General features: G+C 35.5%; 2 protein-coding genes across 2 annotated transcripts; both read right to left on the bottom strand.

The window, feature by feature from the left end:
• Positions 1–984: 984 nt before the first annotated feature.
• Positions 985–1743, bottom strand: LOC146904818 (uncharacterized). The gene has a single exon (XM_085728375.1). The coding sequence runs from the start codon at positions 1741–1743 to the stop codon at positions 985–987; it is 759 nt and encodes a 252-aa protein (XP_085584501.1).
• A 182-nt stretch (positions 1744–1925) lies between these two features.
• Positions 1926–7379, bottom strand: LOC146904819 (uncharacterized). Its single transcript, XM_085728376.1, has 5 exons — positions 6744–7379; positions 6462–6641; positions 5970–6182; positions 5499–5618; positions 1926–1991 (listed from the first exon to the last, which is right to left on the bottom strand). The coding sequence occupies exons 1-5, from the start codon at positions 7377–7379 to the stop codon at positions 1926–1928; spliced, it is 1215 nt and encodes a 404-aa protein (XP_085584502.1).
• Positions 7380–21647: the final 14268 nt, after the last annotated feature.

A 21647-nucleotide genomic window follows, 5' to 3' on the forward strand; every position in this document is an offset into this window, starting at 1 on the left:
GATTTTCTACCTTTCACGTTTTCGTGCGTAAAACCTAAACCGTTAATCCGTTTTCGATGCCGTTTTCGCTTACGCGCTCCTGACACTAAGCTCTATCATATTTTACAGAAAAATTCAAGTTTAAACCACTCAAAAAAATCGTTTTTCCAAAACCTCACTTAGTCACTTATTTGCAAAAACGCTTAACATCAATATTTCACTCGAAAATCTCAAATTCATCTACCCAAATCCAAAATACTGATTAGAACGTTGTTATAGGACTAATCTATGAACTGTAAATCATCTATACATAGTTTTAACAAACTTCTATACTATCAACAATCTATAACAACCTCAAAACCCTAATTCTTAAACTCACCGACATCTCATCTAATCACATGGTTTTAACTTCAAAACTACTTCTGATATTCATCATAGGGATTATCTAAGGTCTATTTACAATCTTTACATCAAGCTAATAACTTTTCATCAATTAATCCTCAATCTCACTCAAAACCCTAATTCTTCAATCTCTCAAAAACTAATCCCCAAACATGTTAGATGTAATCCCATGATTTACAGACTTAATATTAGTGAAAGATAGTCTCACCCTTACCTTAATCAATGAAAATCGCAGCTCTCCTTGTCTTCTCCTCTTCTCTTGATTTTTCTCCCTTTTTCTCCTCTTTCTCCAAAAAGCGGTTTAACGTAAAAACTCTTTCTAACCTAAGCTTCCTTAATTATAATACCAATCACTCTTCCTAAATCTATTTAAGCCCAATAACTTATTCTTCTTTCTATTCTAACCTCCAATTCTACTTACACTAATAATTCTCATATTCTAATAAATAATAGAATAATGCTACATAATAAAATACTAACACCTCATATATATAAATAAATCACATAAATAGATTCTAACTTAATAAAAATAATTAAATAAAAGGAGGGCATTAAAATTCTCCCCAACTTATAGAATTTTTGTCCTCGAAAATTTACCTCAGATCAACGCTCCTCACTCTCCGTCTGAGTACCCGATAAAGCAAACACCTTCCCACTAGCCTGAGCCTTCTTAGGTTTCTTGCACTGTGAACCTATGTGACCTTCTTCATTGCAATTAAAACACACCACATCATCATGCTTACACTCTGTAATAGTGTGTCCCTTTCTACCACAATGAAAGCATCGTTTCACCTCTCCAGTACAAGCATTACTCTTATGGCCCTTCTCACCACATGTGTAGCAAACAACCTCAGCAGTAATATCCTTCCTTCTTGGTTTGCTCTCATCATTCACCCTTTGACTACCTTTATCAGCAGGGGCACTGCAAAGCTTATGACGATTCTGTTGGTTCTTACTCTTCCGCTCATTCCTGATCTTGTAATGGGCTTTAGTATCTTCTTCATAAATTCTGCAACTGCTCACCAGCTCAGAAAAATTACGGATCTTCTGATATCCAATGGCCCGCTTGATCTTAGGATGTAAGCCATTCTCAAACTTAATACACTTAGAAAATTCAGCAGTCTCAGCAGTGTAGTGTGGATAAAACTTAGCTAATTCTACGAACTTAGCAGCGTACTCAGTCACCGACATTTCACCTTGCTTCAACTCGAGGAACTCAATCTCTTTCTTCCCGTGAACATCCTCTGGAAAGTACTTGTTTAGGAACTCCCTCCTAAACACAGCCCAAGTAACAATCGCATCATCTTGATCTAAGTTAGGTAGAAGACTCACCCACCAGTCATCGGCTTCCTCAGCTAGCATGTGCGTACCATATCACACCTTTTGAACTTCACTACATTGCATAACCCGAAAAATTCTTTCAACTTCTTTGAGCCACGTCTGAGCTCCATCAGGATCATACCTTCCTTTGAAAGTAGGGGGTGATTCCTCAGAAAAGTCTCCAACATTCTTACTTCAGCATTAGCACCAGCATTCACATTAGGTTATTGCCCCACAGCTTCCAACGCAGCAGCAATCGCAGCATCATTTCTTCCAGCCATCTTAGTTCTCTACACAACACAAAACAATTAGAATAACATAATAATGGTATTCCAATTGTTAAACGACACGACTCGACTCAACTAATTGGCCGGATGGACCGACCTGCTCTGATACCAATTGTAACACCCTGTTTTCCCAACATAAAAATTTCTTAAATAAAAATCAGAGTTTAACAACTTTAAACGGAATGCTACACTTCTTAAAAATTCATAAACTGAATAAATAACAATTTATTCTTTAAAATCATTTAACATAAGTATTTCAAAACTTCGCAGCGGAATTGGTTCAATCAACATAAAAAGTCTTGGCACGCAGGCCTCATCATGAAATCCCATAAAGTCTTTGTTCATCATTTATTTCATGAAAATTCAAAAACAATACATAAGGAACAGAAAATAGTAGCATAATTCCCATCCCGTTACGTATCAGAGCACCTAAGGACATATAGTGAGGAGTCCACTCACGACCACGCCTATTCATGATTACCTGCAAGTTACCCATACGATGGGCAACATTTTCAAGCAGAAAGGGTGATATTTCTCAAACAATAATATTAAGCAGGTAACTCATTAATTACATTTAACAACTTAAGCTCCATATAATTCCACAATTATATTCAAATACATAGTTAGTCATCAATTCATATTAGCAATATATGTCATCACAATCATAAACAATCATAATCATATTCACATGTCATCATAATCATAAACATCATCTTATAGCATCCTAAGTACAAACACCACATCATCATGTATCATCATAATTATATTCATTAAACATCACATATCATCATATCATAATTTATATAACATCCTATCATAAATCACATAACATCATATCATGGATCGCATAACACCTTATCATCAATCACATAACGTCTTATCATGAATCACATAACATCTTATCACAAATAATAATCGTGTGGCATTGTAGCATCAACATAAACATCATAATCATTCATCATCTTAAACATCATAATCATTCATCATAGCACTTTATTAATAACTTATCAACTTGACATCCTAACATCTTAACAACTTGACAACTTGACATCCTAACATCTTAACAACTTGACAACTTGATATCTTAACATCTTAGACATCTTGATAATGCAAATGCATGTGGTACCAATACAGGGCATCAAGCCCCCAACATATATGAGCGTAAATAGGCTCTTCAGGGCATCAACCCCCAACAAAAGTGAGCAAAAGCTCCAGGACATCAAGCCCTCACCAATCGTGTGAATGACTAAGCATTCCAGGGCATCAAGCCCCCAACTTTGAATGTGTATGGAATGGACTCAACTTCCTACAACCTAAACAACTTCATGAACATCTCTTATAATTCCATTATTATGGACAACTTCTCAAATCTTTACAAGTTAGACCAACTTATACAACTTCACTAAGATTCTATAACAACAAAACAACAACATAGGGAGCATATGACAGTCTTATATATCATATCATCATTGAAGAATGAATCACGTCAACACAAACATCATAACAATACATATAGTGCATATATATCAATATCTCATCATGGCAAAAGAAACTACTCCTATATCCCTTAATTACAATCCCTCTCATTTAAGGTTATTGATTTGGGCCTTACTATACATCTTAGGAACCCTTTAGAGACATAAAAATAGGTCAAAAAATAGTCTAAGTCAACACTTCATCGTGGCACGTTGAGGTACCATCGTGGCACGTTTGGACAGTCTAAAAATGGTTTCATTTTCGGAAAAATCGTGGCACGTTGGGTTTCCATCATGGCACGTTCATAGTTCGACAGACAACATCAGATTTTCTACCTTTCACATTTTCTTGCGTAAAACCTACACCGTTAATCCATTTTCGATGCCGTTTTCGCCTACGCGCTCCTGACACTAAGCTCTATCATATTCTACAGAAAAATTCAAGTTTAAACCACTCAAAAAAATCGTTTTTCCAAAACCTCACTTAGTCAATTATTTGCAAAAACGCTTAACATCAATATTTCACTCGAAAATCCCGAATTCATCTACCCAAATCCAAAATACTGATTAGAACGTTGTTATAGGACTAATCTATGAACTGTAAATCATCTATACATAGTTTTAACAAACTTCTATACTATCAACAATCTATAACAACCTCAAAACCCTAATTCTTAAACTCACCGACATCTCATCTAATCACATGGTTTTAACTTCAAAACTACTTCTGATAATCATCATAGGGATTATCTAAGGTCTATTTACAGTCTTTACATCAATCTAATAACTTTTCATCAATTAATCCTCAATCTCACTCAAAATCCTAATTCTTCAATCTCTCAAAAACTAATCCCCAAACATGTTAGATGTAATCCCATGATTTACAGACTTAATATTAGTGAAGGATAGTCTCACCCTTACCTTAATCAATGAAAATCGCAGCTCTCCTTGTCTTCTCCTCTTCTCTTGATTTTTCTCCCCTTTTCTCCTCTTTCTCCAAAAAGCGGTTTAACGTAAAAACTCTTTCTAACCTAAGCTTCCTTATTTATAATACCAATCACTCTTCCTAAATCTATTTAAGCCCAATAACTTATTCTTCTTTCTATTCTAACCTCCAATTCTACTTACACTAATAATTCTCATATTCTAATAAATAATGGAATAATGCTACATAATAAAATACTAACACCTCATATATATATAAATAAATCACATAAATAGATTTTAACTTAATAAAAATAATTAAATAAAAGGAGGGCGTTACAGCCTCGAATGGTGCCATTCCAATACTAGAATGATAACTGTTATTGTGCGTGAACTCTATCAACGGAAGATGACTATCCCAAGCTCCTCTTTGCTCAAGTACACAAACTCTCAACAAGTCCTCCAACGACTGAATCGTTCGTTCTGACTGACCATCTGTCTGAGGATGATAATTCAACCCAAAATCATAATCTTTCAACAATTCAAGCCACCTTCGTTGTCTCATATACAATTCCTTCTGATCAAACAAATACTTCAAGCTCTTGTGATCACTAAACACCTCAAATCTCGAACCATACAATTAATGTCTCCAAATCTTGAACACAAATACCACTGCAGCTAATTCAAGATCATGAGTAGGACAATTTCGTTCATGAGTTCTCAACTGTCTGGATGCATAAGCAACCACTTTACCATCTTGCATAAGCACACCACCTAAGCCCAACTTGGACGCATCACAATACACCACAAAAGGTTTGTCGGACTTCGGCAAGATTAAGACTGGAGCCGTCGTCAACCGCTTCTTCAATTCATTAAAATTGTTCTCACACTGAACATCCCACACAAAAGCTTTTCCTTTACAAGTCAATTATGTTAACGGAAGTGCTAACTTAGAAAATCTTTCTATAAACCTGCGATAATAACCTGCCAAACCCAAAAAGCTTTTAATCTCCGTGACCAACTTAGGAGTCTCCCATTGTGATACCGCATCAACTTTAGACGGATCTACTGCAATTCTACTACCATAAATAACATGGCCAAGAAAACTCACCTCCTTCAACGATAATTCGCACTTTGACAATTTAGCATATAGCTTATTCTCTTTCAGCAATTGCAAAACGATCTTCAAATGTTCAGCATGCTCTTCTTCAGAACACAACCACGAAGCAGTCTAAAAACCCATGAAAAATACGATTCATGTACTCCATAAACACACCAGGCGCATTGTAACACCGAAAGGCATCACCTTATATTCATAATGCCCATAACGTGTTCTAAAAGATGTCTTCTGCATATCTTCATCTTTCACTTTAATCTGGTGATAACCTGATCTCAAGTCAATCTTGCTAAACACACGTGCACCCACTAACTGAACCATCAAGTCGTCAATTCTTGGAAGTGGATATCTATTCTTTATCGTTACTTTATTCAACTGTCGATAATCAATGCATAACCTCATACTACCATCTTTCTTCTTCACTAGCAATACCGACGCTCCCTAAGGTGAAACACTTGGTCTAACAAACTTTTTATCAAGTAAATCTTCTAATTGTTTCTTCAGCTCAGCTAACTCAGAGGCCGACATATGGTAAGGTGTCATAGACACAAGCTTCGTTCTCGGAACAAGATCAATTGAAAATTCAACTTCTCTTTCTGGAGGCACATCAGGAATTTCATCAGGAAAAACTTCGGGAAAATCGCACACCACTTGTAACTTATCAATTACCGCTTGATTCTCAACAGACAAGGACGCCATCAAAGAAAACATCAAAATTCCATCACGTTCTAACTGCTTCAGCTGCTTAGTAGTCAAAAACTCTGCTCCACTTTCTTCTTCGGCAGAAGAAAAATACACTGACTTACTAAAACAATTAATGTTAACATGGTTGTACTCTAACCAGTTCATACCGAGAATTACATCCATTCCACTCAAAGGTAGACAAACCAAATCAATTTCAAAATCTCGACCAAACATAGACAAAGGACATCTTAAACAAACAAGAGAAGTAGTCACCAAACCCTTAGCTGGAGTTTTGACAACCATCTCTCCATTCATATTTGACATAGCAAGACCCAACTTAGAAGCACAATCAATAGCAATAAAGCAATGTGTAGCACCAGTATCGATAACAACAACTAAAGGAGTATTATCAAAGTAACATGTACCTCTGATCAAACGATCCTCATTCTCTGTCTGCGTAACAGTCAAAGCAAATACTCTACCATTAGTCTGAGTCTTCTTCGGTTTCTTACATTAAGACCCAATATGACCCTCCTCATTGCAATTAAAACATACAACATCTTCATGCTTACACTCTGTAAGCATATGTCCCTTCTTGCCACAACGGAAACACCGTTTCACATCTCTAGTACAAGCATTACTTTTATGGCCTTTCTCGCCACAAGTGAAGCAAACAATCTCAGCAATAGCATCCTTCTTTCTCCGCCTCCTCTCATCATTAACTCTTTGTTTTCCTTTATCAACAGGAGCACTGTAAGGCGTTGGACGACTTTGCTGACCTTTACCTCTCTTCTCATTCACAATCTTGTAATGAGCTCTAGTATTCTCTTCATAGATTCTGCAACTGCTCACCAGTTCAGAAAAATTACGGATCTTTTGGTAACCAATGGCCTCCTTGATGTCAGCATGCAAACCATTCTCAAACTTGATACATTTGGAGAACTCAGCAGTCTCAGCAGTATAGTGCGGATAAAACTTAGCCATCTCCACAAATTTTGCAGCATACTCTGTCACAGTCATGTTATCTTGCTTCAGCTCAAGAAACTCAATCTCTTTCTTCCCACGAACATCCTCCAGAAAGTATCTGTCTAGGAACTCTCTCCTAAACACAGCCCAAGTAACAACCGCACCATCTTGCTCTAAGGTAGGTAGAAGACTCACCCACCAGTCATCAGTTTCCTCAGCCAGCATGTGCGTACTAAAACACACCTTCTGATCTTCCGTACAATGCATAACACGAAAAACTCTCTCAATCTCTTTGAGCCACGTCTGAGCTCCATCAGGATCATACCTTCCTTTGAAAGTAGGGGTGATTCCTTAGGAAAGTCTCCAACATTCTTACTTCAGCGTTGGCACCAGGATTTGAATTGGGTTGTTGCCCCACAGCTTCCAATGCAGCAGCAATAGCAGCGTCATTTCTTCCAGCTATCTTAGTTTTCTGCACCACACGCAACAATAAGCATGACTTAATTACAATACAAAACTGTAAAACGACACAACGCGACTCTACTACTTGGACACCCCGTTTGCCCAACATAAAAATTTCATAAATAAATCAGAGTTTTTCCAACATAAACGGAATGTCACATTTCTTTTCATTAAATTATAAACGGAATAAATAACTATTTATCCTTCAAAATTCAACAGCGTATCATTTAATACTTCGCAGCGGATTTAATCAACATCTAAAATAATCCTTGGCACAAGGGCCTCAACATAAAATCTTTAAAAACTTAGTTCAACAACAATTCTTGAAAGATTCATAAAGTAATACATAAGGAACAGAAAGCAATGACAAAATTCTCATCCCGTTACGTATCAGAGCACCTAGGACACACTTGTGAGAAAGTCCACTCACGACCGCGACTAATCTTAGTTACCTACAAGTTACCCATACGAAGAGCAACATTTTCAAGCAGAAGGGGTGAGATTCACAAACAATAATATCAAGCATATAATTCATCAATTACATTTAACAACATGGATATCATCAATTTACCAAAGCAATAATCATTCATAAGGCACTTCATTAACAACTCATGGATAAAAACTTATCAACTTAACGACTTTGACTCAACTATGCAACTTTAACTTGGCTATGTAACTCTATCTTCTTAAATCATCTCGACAATGCAAATGCATGTGGTACCAATCCAGGGCATCAAGCCCTCAACATATTTGAGCGTAAAAAGGCTCCCAGGGCATCAAGCCCTCAACGTGTTGAGCAAAGGCTCTAGGGCATCAAGCCCTCGACTTGAATGAGTATGCATGTACTCAACATCTTACAACTTGAAACATCATGAACATCACATATGACTCTATTAATTTGGACAACATCTTACATCTTTACAACTTAGACCGACATTTACAACTTAATGATATTAATAGTCATCAACAGCAGAAACAGCAACATAAGACAACTTGCACATAACACATCCATAGCAATAACTTGCATGGTATAAACAACAATAATTTCCATAACAACATTTTCCTCATAATATATGTATTTCAATTTATCCAACAACAAATATTCATATTAATTCAGACTCACTATAAGGCAATGCAATTATATACAACTTTCATGCCTACCCCAAAGACCAGCTCACGAACTCATTAGATCCTTATACAAAGTTATTTCTTCCCTAAAAACATCTCTAGGTAGTTAGGATGAAGTTCCTACACATAGGAAGAAGTTTGGAAACAATTTGGTTGAAGAAAACTGCATTTTTAAAAGTTTCTGGTCAGGCAAAATCGTAGCCCGATTTTTCCCCATCGTAGACGATTTTTTTCGTGCTGAAACGCCCCAAAACCTGGTCAAAATCGTAGTCCGATTTCTGCTTGACAGACAACATCAGATTTTTCTAATTTTCACATTTTCGCGCGTAAAATCCAAACCGTTAACCCGTTTTCGATGTCGTTCTCGCCTACACGCTCCTGACACTAAGCTCTATCATAACCTACAGAAAAATTCAAGTTTCAACAACCCAAAAATCGATTTCCCGAACCTTTCTTAACCCCTTATTTGCAAAAACATTTAGACACCAACTTTTGAAACGAAAATCCCAATTTTCATCAACCTAACCCCAAAACTGGTTCTAATCATCGCACTATGAAAGATCTAAGGTCTGAACGCTGTTTTCTACATCAATTCAATAGGTTTCCATCATCTAATCAACAATTCCTCACTTTAACCCTAACTCTCAAACTCTCACAAACTATTCCTACAACATGTTAGATGCAAATTCAGAATTACAGACATAAAATTAGTGAATGTTAGTCTCACCCTTACCTTAACAAATAGATGAGCAGACTCTTCTTGGTTCTTCTCTCTTCTTGTTCTCCCTTTTCTCCCAAAAGCCAATTGTACGTAAAAACAATTCCTAACCTAATTCTCTTCTATTTATATCACCTCATCTATTTTATCTTATTTCGTCTTTCTACCGCTAAACTCTCTAAATTCACAAAACATCCCCTTAACTTAATATTTATTTTATTTTCAAATCTTATTTTATTAAATAATAAAATAAGTGACAACATCTCATAAAAATTCTTTAAAATCACATAAATCACATAAATATATCCTAAAACTCATCAAAATAATCAATTAATTAAAAATGGCGTTACAATTGGGACTACATTAATGGGAATTTATAAGCGCTAATTTAAGTCTATGTTCAATTACCTCTGAGAGAGTAAGGCCCCACATGTACCTACCAGTGTGATTAGCAGGTGTAACTTGATAGTTGGAGGGGAATGAACACAAATCTCTGAGAGTAAGGCCCCACACGTACATATCCATGTGATCAGCAGGTGCAACTTGCCAACTGATAGGTAGAAAAACCCCGCAAACTCATCACTTAGATAGATAACGATTAGTAATATGAATTAGACTTGACTGTTATATAATTCGAACAATTAAATAGAGAGGATTCGAAGAATCCTAACTATAACACCCTAAACCCCGACATTTGATTTATTAATTAATAAGAATATATTTAGATAAACGGTGTTACACATATTCATCATCAAACATTTCATTAATGATAATACGTCATAATTCCGCAACGGAAAATAATTCAAGTAATATCTCATAAATAAAAGGATCTGTTCTTCAACATTAATAGTGGAAATAACATAAAGTTCCACAAAACTTAAACTTCCTAGAAATTAATAATTCAACACTTGACCTCAACCCTAGTGTAACAGATCAAAGCACGTATTTCTCGACTACATCGAAGCAGGCCATTAGTCTCCCAAAATCTAAATTTTTCTTTAGCAGTGTTGTTCCATCACCTTTGAAGGAAGTCATTACAAACATATTAGATGTCAGAGAGGTGATGGGAATAGGTAAATATCTCAGACTTCCATCCATGGTGGGTAGAAGTAAAAAGGCGAAATTTGGTTTTATTAACGACCGCATTTGGCACAAAATCAATAGTTGGAGTAGCAAGTGTTTATCCAAAGCTGGCAGAGAGGTAATGATTAATTCGGTATTTCAATCTATCCCATCTTATATTATGAGTGTCTTTTTACTTCCAAATAAGCTAGTTGATGCAATAGAAAAAATGACCAATGCCTTTTGGTGGGGCCATGGTGGTAGTATGCGCAGAGGGTTACATTGGATGTCTTGGGAAATATTGTATATTCATAAGAATTTTAGAGCCATGGGGTTTAAGGATTTGACCTCTTTTAATGTGGCTATGTTAGGAAAACAGGGATGGAGGTTCCAAACTGATTCTACTAGTCTTGTTTTTCGTATATTAAAGGCTAGACATTTGCCTAAAACTTATTTCATTGGGTCTAATATTGGGCATAATCCAAGCTATGTTTGGAGGAGTATGTTAAGTGCCAAAATTATGGTAAAGCAGGGTACGCGATAGCGGATAGGTTCTAGAGCTAATATACTTTTTTTAGGCGCTCCTTGGCTAAAGGATGTCTTGTCTTTATCCACGAGTAACCCAAATTTTGAGCCTTCGATGCAGGTGAAATTATGTGATTTTATTAATAAGAGTTAAAGATTTGGAAAGCTCCTTTAATTTATAATTTATCTGATGCATCCACTGTGCATTTAATTCTTAACACACCGCTTCAGCCTCTAGTAACGGCAGATAAAATAATTTAGAAAGGAGAAAATAGTGGTAAGTATTCTGTTAGAAGTGCATATAGAATATGTGTGACTGAAATCGAAGATAATTCCCACTTGCATGTTCCTGGCCGTTGGAATCTCATTTGGAAGTTAAAAGTGCCTCCTAAAATTAAGAATTTTCTTTGGCGTGTGTGTCATGGTTGTTTTCCCACAGGAGCTCGTCTAAGTAGTAGAGGAGTCTTTTGTCCACCTGATTGTGTTTAATGTAATAACAATTATGAAGATAGTATCCATATTCTCATTGAGTGTCCTAAAGTTATCCAAGTATGGTGGGATGTAAATTTATGGCTCACAATTGAAAGGGTGATTCGTCAAGATTATAATATTCATGCACTCATATTCACTCTTTTGCAGCAACTTTCATCAGGGAAGTGTGAGCTTATGGCCAAAATTATTTGGAGTCTTTGGAAGAGTCGGAACATGAAACTGTGGTAGCAACAAAATGAACTCAACTCGCAGGTTCTTCAACGTGCAACCCACCTACTAGAAGAGTGGCGAGCATCCCAAGCTATTAAGTCTCACACCAACGCTCAAACCACCATACCTCAGGTGCGGTCTACAAGACAACAAGTGGATAATTGGAAGAAACTAGCACCTGGCAGGTATATATGAAACATTGATGCATCTTTTTCCACTTCTCTTAACAAGGTTGGTCTGGGCATGTGCCTTAGGGATGATGATGGTGGCTTTGTTCTTGCAAGAACGAAATGGTTTGCCCCTCTTTGTGATATAGATGTAGGGGAGGTTGTTGGTTTGCACACAACTTTGGATTGGATCTCTAATCAATAGTTTGACAATGTTGACTTTGCACTTGATTGTAAAAGAGTTGTTGATTGTGTCAATTCAAGCATAGATGACAGTAGCGAATTTGGTTGTATTGTTTCTGCTTGTAAACAGTTGTTAGTGGATAGATTTTAGAACTCTCATGTCGAGTTCAACAAGAGGAAATTAAGCGAATAGGGTAACTCACAAGTTAGCTCAGGCAACCCTATCTAATCCTAGCCCTCATATTATTGATGATGTACCCTCATGTATTTGGCATATTTTAGCTAATGAAATGTAATGAATTTCTTCCTTAAAAAAAACGGAAGTAAATCCCCGTTGTCATCTTCTAAGAGTCCTGCAACAAGAGCTCCTCGTCTCGAGTATTTGCACCCCAAGAGTACCAACACCATAAATACAACAACAACAAAGAGGTGAGAATATACATCATGACATTTAGTTGGGATCCATGAATAATATATAAATAGACATAGCATCATGGGTCATCATTTACAACATATTCACAATTATTTATCAAGTTATAAATCTTCATTCACACATCATATTTATCATAGTTCAACAATCTCAAATCATTAAATAAATGCACATAACATTCACAATACATCAACATGCATGTCGGGGAATGCAACTCATTCCTAAGACCTATATGCATGTCGGTACCAATTTCTAATCAAAATTTGTATGTCAGAGTTGTGTGCATACATAATTCGTCATTCAACATGGTCCTAATTATGATATGATTCATGGGGGACGACTCAATAAATACTACACATAGTACATCATCAATAATCATAAACAAGGGTTGTTTAGTCATTACTCATCATCATAGACATCATTTACGTATTCCTGATTCAACATTGTACAACATCATCATTACGTCATCATTCAACATCGTCGTTACCCAACATCCTCCTTAAAACCTATGCTGAACATTAGCTACTCTCATGCGCTATGTGTTTCATCCTAACATCAACACTCTATTCTTCGTTCTTAGTTAAGGTTCCTCCTCAACAATTATCGTTGTAGCCATCACATTTATTCTCCTCATTAAAACAACTTTACACCATATTACTTTATTTCATCATTAATGATCTTAAAGGACACTAATTCCATCTCACTACGAGTAGACTCTTCACTCTCCGTCACAACTACACGATAACCTTTTACTATGTCTCTCATTCGTCGTCATTTATACCCTCAATCATTCTCATCATGATTACCTCATTCTAACTTAGATCCTTATTTCTCTAATGATTTATTATCTTGTCTCATATCTAATATTATCCTTGAAATCATTCATTACTTAGCACACAACTTTTTATTCCCGTTCTATTTCGTCTTATCAATTCTTTCAACATCATCTATCATCTTAAATTGACCACACTCAATTCATTTTAACTTAAGGTCATTACTTCACCATTATCATTATTTCTAACATTATCCCTTAGTTTAACTTACGCCTTTCTATTTCCAATTACCTTCATCTTATTTCTTCACCTAGCATCTTCATTACCTTAAACCACTTCATTATTCTTATTGTTCATTTTGGCTCTACACTCTTATATCTATTGCTATTTTGAGCTCATTACTATTCTAAGGAATATACCTACATCATCCTCCACTACTCTAAACCATCACTCCATATCTCTTTTTATAATCGTCGTTCACCTTATTAACCAATTAATGTTTTAAACTCACCGTATAACCACACCATTTACACTATTAATGTCTCATCTTATTAACCTTAATTAACTTAATATTTTTCCTCACTGTTATTATCATCTCCGACCTTACCATTAATTTAACTCCTACTTACCACTTAATCCATTTCATCATTTACTCGTCATCCTAAATAAGATCCGTCATCGTCCTTACTCGTCATTCACAAGCATAATTTATTACATCATCCACCTTCATCTTATAACATCTATTACCCTCGCATAATCAAGATTGTATGACAATAACATCTCTTCATTATTCAACCTCATATATGTTTCTTTTCTTTGTTAAACAACACTTCATTTTGAACCAACACTCATCATTAGCATCGTTCATCACCTTAGACCTCTATCACCGTATTCTTGGTTTATTCTAGTTTATACCTTCTTAATTGACTCACAAAAGTAGACTCTTTAAATTCCCCAATGGATTATTCTCGACGTTGTCAATCCACCATGAACTACACATATATATCCCTTTTGGTTTCACCTTCTACTTCTTAAACTACATCACATTTTAGGCTCATCATTAATTTGAGGAACTTATGTTTATTATAGTCATCTATCTTAAACAAATCCCCTGTGTTTTCTATCATTTTCCTTTGCTTCCAATTGTCAAGTCATCCTTAACTTCATTAATTCTCATAGGCCACTATCATCGGTTCATGTTTTAGACTCGCTATTATTTTGAGGTAATCACTTATAATTATGCCTAAACACACTCTCTCATTTAGTTATATTAGTTTAGGTCCTTTACTTTTACTTTTAACTCTAACTACTTTCTTAAACTCCTTATTGTTTTTAAGAGGTATTGTAATTCAGTGAAAGAGTTGTGCTAAAATCTCACGAAAAACGCAGCATGACCCATTGATGACATGTTGTCATTACGTAATTTTTAGGACTTAATTTGACATTTTGATAGAGTTCTGAGCAATATAAAGTATCCAGGAGGTGTTAAAAGCAAGAAAATTGGAAGACTTGGAAGCTAGAAATTGTGGTGCGATTTACACCACCATAATACGATTTTGGCTTGGCAGAATGCATGTTTTTGAAGTAACCAAATCGCAGTATGATTACTCCTGCGTGGTACGATTTCAAGAAGGATCTGGAAGGAAATTAGGGTTTAATGCACAATCGTGGTACGATTTTCACTAGCGTGGTACGATTTTGAGCGCAGCCAGAATTGCCTATTTAAGCTGAAGTCACTTCCAAACATAAGGATTACGATTTTGGAGAGCTAAAGTGCGATTTTAACACCCAGAAGGCTGCAGAAGAGGCGATTTCATCATCTCTAATCCAGTTTATGTATGTTTTAATTCTTTCATTGATTATGCTATTTGTAAACTCAATTATGAGTAGCTAAATCTCTCAGAGATTAGGTCAGAGATGAATCTATGTAACCCTAATTGATCTATGTTGCTGTGAAACTCTATTTATTATGAATGACAATCTAGTATTTATTCAATTCAATTGTTGTTATTGCTTTTTATATCTTGATCACATATAAACTTAGGGAGATTGAATGACTACTGACCATAGCTTTCAACTTAGACCGAATTGAATTGTTCTAATAAACAGGGTTAGTCTAGGAATAGATAATCGTTTGTTAGTGATATTAGGTTAGCGTGCTTAAACCTTCAAGAATTATTAGATCACCTAAGGAATTAGGGGCTGTAGTTTAAGAAGAGGGTCCTAACTCAAGGGATTGATTAGGGCTAATTTGTTAACTATCGTGAAACTAGAGAATCATTCATAAGAATAGGTGCAGTATACCAATTAGGGGAACAATAGAGGATTCGACACACCTAATCTCATCTCTCTCCATACTTTCTTAATCAAATCTTTATTTTCTGTTACTTGATTTCATAAAATCAAACCAAATCTACTGCCTAGTGGCAAAACAAAATAACTTTTATACATCCTATTTTAATAACACGATTGAATTATTGAGATTGAAAACAGTCCTCGTGGGATCGATATTTTTACTACTTTGATAGTTATTAGTACATTGCCAATCGTCTATCAAGTTTTTGGTGCCGTTGCCGGGGACTGTTGAATCATTTCAACTTGGTAATTTCGTTAATGTTTAGGATTTCTGTCATTTATATTTTTGTTTATATTGAAAAAAAAAGAAAAAAAAATATATTCTTTATGCTCTTCACTTCTATTTCTTTGTGCCTTGCTATTGAAGAGTTTATCCAAGTTTTGCAGCTATGATAGACAGGTTACTCCTCTATAACACAGAAGAGATTGCAAAGTTGCAGTATGAAAAATATATGCTATCTTTTAAGATCAAAATTTTGGACAACAAAATCTTGAGTTGTGGTCATTATGAGGCGAATCAACCAAGTAGTGATTGTGAAGGGAGGAATGATGTGATCAACATCGATTACAATACTCAACTGCAAAATATTTTTGATGATTTCTTGGTGTCCAATCAAGTTTCATTTGAGAAGTTTGATGTTCAGTGTGGTGATCTTGTTGAGAAAGCACATGAGTCTCAGAGGAAGTTGGTTCAGATGGAGACTAAGTGTCACAAGGTTGTGGTGGAAGAAAATCCAAAAGTGAGGAGTGCTGACATTTTCCCGAAGTCTGAACAAACAGGGGTTAAGGAAATCACTCCTGTGGAAATGGATGCATATCCTTCTCTAAGGTGGGAGAGCTTAAATTCCAAAGGTTTAACTGTGAGCGCATGGGAGCATCTACTTCTTTGTTACAAATTCATGGAATTTCTTCCAAACAAGAGGAAGAAGAAGGATGATGTGTTCTTTCTGACATATTTGCCACCCTAACAGTGGTTGAAGCGTCAAGCTCAATGACGTAAAAGAAAGCGCTTGGTGGGAGGCAACCCATCCTTTTTATTATGTCTTTATTTTCAGTATTTTATTTTGATTGTTGAGTCAAACAATTTGTCTTTAATTTTCATTTTGGTATTAACTCGGTTATACCCCCCGTTGATGTAATTGTTCTTGAACTTGTTTATTATTGATGAATTTCCTTGTTTGTTGATTTTTTACAGTTTAGTAACAAATATTTGTTCAAGTGGTATTCCATGAGTTCAAAAGGAAGAGTGACTTGTGATTTCAAAGGCGATGTGTACGACAGTTAAAGATAGGTAGTCACAACTCCAAGATATCATAACTATAAGGTTCATTGCCAAATTTTGTTTTTTCAATTTACTTATATTAGATTATTCCATGCAACTACATTTCTAGAACTTGCGATTTTTCTCTACTGTTGATTGGTCTTTGTCATTAGCACACTGAGGCAAAAATGCTTGATCCTGTGAGCCTTTTGAAGCCTACCCTGATTATAATTGTGATATTTTATCCTTTTCTTAGCCAATTTGAGCCGGTAGGATTAGAACTTTTTGTTCGGTGACAAACTACATTAAAAGCTTAAAGACTTTTAGGACTTGTCCCATATTGTTTTTCTGAGATAGGCATTGTAGAATGTTGTTAAAAATTAAGTTTGGGGTTGCTATTGGAATTTGCAACCAATTAAGTTTGGGGTAGGGGTACTAGAGAACAAAGAAAGAACATATCATGAAAAATACACACAAAAATGGTGTATCAAAAAAAAAATAGAATGAAAAAGGGACAAAACATTGAAAATCCGAGTAACTTTAAACTCGATTGTCCCAATAGTTACAAGTATTCTCTAGTACCTTTGCATTAATTGTTATTCCAAAAGGTGAATGAATGATGGATTGAATTCTTGCTTTAATTTCCGTAGGAGTGCCTAACTCAAATTTTGTGTAGCCTACTTATCCAAATATTATCCCACCTTCACCTAAGCCCCGTTATAACCTTTAAAGACCTCAAAGTGTGCATTGACATTGATTTTGATTGACGTTTAGAAACTTTTCAAGCGTATGGTAATATGTAGATTGCATGTCGACTGTGTGTGAACCCTTTTCAATTTGTTGCGTGGAGTTGTGAATTGGTGGATGCGAACAAGTCAAACTAGCTCATCTTTAGCTAGTAAGGTGTTGAACTTTTTGGTGGTATCACTTGATCAGGTATTTGTTATGTTACTGTCGACTGTCAATGTTGCAAATGAATTCCTTGAGGACAAGGAATGGTTTAAGCTTGTTTAGGGTTGTGATGACATGCTGTCATTACGTAATTTTTAGGACTTTATTTGACATTTTGATATAGTTCTGAGCAATATAAAGTATCCAGGAGGTGTTAAAAGCAAGAAAATTGGAAGACTTGGAAGCTAGAAATCGTGGTGCGATTTACACCACCATAATATGATTTTGTCTTGGCAGAATGCATGTTTTTGAAGTAACCAAATCGCAGTACGATTACTCCTGGCGTGGTATGATTTCAATAAGGATATGGAAGGAAATTAGGGTTTAATGCACAATCGTGGTACGATTTTCACTTGTGTGGTACGATTTGGGCGCAGCCAGAATTGCCTATTTAAGCTGAAGTCACTTCCAAACATAAGGATTACGATTTTGGAGAGCTAAAGTGCGATTTTAACATCCAGAAGGCTGCAGAAGAGGCGATTTCATCATCTCTAATCCAGTTTATGTATGTTTTAATTCTTTCATTGATTATGCTATTTGTAAACTCAATTATGAGTAGCTAAATCTCTCAGAGATTAGGTCAGAGATGTATCTATGTAACCCTAATTGATCTATGTTGCTGTGAAACTCTATTTATTATGAATGACAATCTAGTATTTATTCAATTCAATTGTTGTTATTTCTTTTTATATCTTGATCACATATAAACTTAGTGAGATTGAATGACTACTGACCATAGCTTTCAATTTAGACTGAATTGAATTGTTCTAATAAACAGGGTTAGTCTAGGAATAGATAATCGTTTGTTAGTGATATTAGGTTAGCGTGCTTAAACCTTCAAGAATTATTAGATCACCTAAGGAATTAGGGGCTGTAGTTTAAGAAGAGGGTCCTAACTCAAGGGATTGATTAGGGCTAATTTGTTAACTATCGTGAAACTAGAGAATCATTCATAAGAATAGGTGCAGTATACCAATTAGGGGAACAATAGAGGATTCGACACACCTAATCTCATCTCTCTCCATACTTTCTTAATCAAATCTTTATTTTCTGTTACTTGATTTCATAAAATCAAACCAAATCTACTGCCTAGTGGCAAAACAAAATAACTTTTATACATCCTATTTTAATAACACGATTGAATTATTGAGATTGAAAACAGTCCTCGTGGGATCGATATTTTTACTACTTCGATAGTTATTAGTACATTGCCAATCGTCTATCAAGTTTTTGGTGCCGTTGCCGGGGACTGTTGAATCATTTCAACTTGGTAATTTCGTTAATGTTTAGGATTTCTGTCATTTATATTTTTGTTTATATTGAAAAAAAAGAAAAAAAAATATATTCTTTATGCTCTTCACTTCTATTTCTTTGTGCTTTGCTATTGAAGAGTTTATCCAAGTTTTGCAGCTATGATAGACAGGTTACTCCTCTATAACACAGAAGAGATTGCTAAGTTGCAGTATGAAAAATATATGCTATCTTTTAAGATCAAAATTTTGGACAACAAAATCTCGAGTTGTGGTCATTATGAGGCGAATCAACCAAGTAGTGATTGTGAAGGGAGGAATGAGGTGATCAACATCGATTACAATACTCAACTGCAAAATATTTTTGATGATTTCTTGGTGTCCAATCAAGTTTCATTTGAGAAGTTTGATGTTCAGTGTGGTGATCTTGTTGAGAAAGCACATGAGGCTCAGAGGAAGTTGGTTCAGATGGAGACTAAGTGTCACAAGGTTGTGGTGGAAGAAAATCCAAAAGTGAGGAGTGCTGACATTTTCCCGAAGTCTGAACAAACAGGGGTTAAGGAAATCACTCGTGTGGAAATGGATGCATATCCTTCTCTAAGGTGGGAGAGCTTAAATTCCAAAGGTTTAACTGTGAGCGCATGGGAGCATCTACTTCTTTGTTACAAATTCATGGAATTTCTTCCAAACAAGAGGAAGAAGAAGGATGATGTGTTCTTTCTGACATATTTGCCACCCTAACAGTGGTTGAAGCGTCAAGCTCAATGACGTAAAAGAAAGCGCTTGGTGGGAGGCAACCCATCTTTTTATTATGTCTTTATTTTCAGTATTTTATTTTGATTGTTGAGTCAAACAATTTGTCTTTAATTTTCATTTTGGTATTAACTCGGTTATACCCCCCGTTGATGTAATTGTTCTTGAACTTGTTTATTATTGATGAATTTCCTTGTTTGTTGATTTTTTACAGTTTAGTAACAAATATTTGTTCAAGTGGTATTCCATGAGTTCAAAAGGAGGAGTGACTTGTGATTTCAAAGGCGAAGTGTACGACAGTTAAAGATAGGTAGTCACAACTCCAAGATATCATAACTATAAGGTTCATTGCCAAATTTTGTTTTTTCAATTTACTTATATTAGATTATTCCATGCAACTACATTTCTAGAACTTGCGATTTTTCTCTACTGTTGATTGGTCTTTGTCATTAGCACACTGAGGCGAAAATGCTTGATCCTGTGAGCCTTTTGAAGCCTACCCTGATTATAATTGTGATATTTTATCCTTTTCTTAGTCAATATGAGCCGGTAGGATTAGAACTTTTTGTTCGGTGACAAACTACATTAAAAGCTTAGAGACTTTTAGGACTTGTCCCATATTGTTTTTCTGAGTTAGGCATTGTAGAATGTTGTTAAAAATTAAGTTTGGGGTTGCTATTGGAATTTGCAACCAATTAAGTTTGGGGTAGGGGTACTAGAGAACAAAGAAAGAACATATCATGAAAAATACACACAAAAATGGTGTATCAAAAAAAAAATAGAATGAAAAAGGGATAAAACATTGAAAATCCGAGTAACTTTAAACTCGATTGTCCCAATAGTTACAAGTATTCTCTAGTACCTTTGCATTAATTGTTATTCCAAAAGGTGAATGAATGATGTATTGAATTTTTGCTTTAATTTCCGTAGGAGTGCCTAACTCAAATTTTGTGTAGCCTACTTATCCAAATATTATCCCACCTTCACCTAAGCCCCGTTATAACCTTTAAAGACCTCAAAGTGTGCATTGACATTGATTTTGATTGACGTTTAGAAACTTTTCAAGCGTATGGTAATATGTAGATTGCATGTCGACTGTGTGTGAACCCTTTTCAATTTGTTGCGTGGAGTTGTGAATTGGTGGATGCGAACAAGTCAAACTAGCTCATCTTTAGCTAGTAAGGTGTTGAACTTTTTGGTGGTATCACTTGATCAGGTATTTGTTATTTTACTGTCGACTGTCAATGTTGCAAATGAATTCCTTGAGGACAAGGAATGGTTTAAGTTTGGGGTTGTGATGACATGCTGTCATTACGTAATTTTTAGGACTTAATTTGACATTTTGATAGAGTTCTGAGCAATATAAAGTATCCAGGAGGTGTTAAAAGCAAGAAAATTGGAAGACTTGGAAGCTAGAAATCGTGGTGCGATTTACACCACCATAATATGATTTTGGCTTGGCAGAATGCATGTTTTTAAAGTAACCAAATCGCAGTACGATTACTCCTGGCGTGGTATGATTTCAATAAGGATATGGAAGGAAATTAGGGTTTAATGCACAATCGTGGTACGATTTTCACTTGTGTGGTACGATTTTGGGCGCAGCCAGAATTTCCTATTTAAGCTGAAGTCACTTCCAAACATAAGGATTACGATTTTGGAGAGCTAAAGTGCGATTTTAACATCCAGAAGGCTGCAGAAGAGGCGATTTCATCATCTCTAATCCAGTTTATGTATGTTTTAATTCTTTCATTGATTATGCTATTTGTAAAC

The sequence above is a fragment of the Medicago sativa genome, chromosome 7 (assembly GCF_051527215.1).
Source record: "Medicago sativa cultivar Bolivia chromosome 7, Bolivia_mono, whole genome shotgun sequence".
NCBI lineage: Eukaryota > Viridiplantae > Streptophyta > Magnoliopsida > Fabales > Fabaceae > Medicago > Medicago sativa.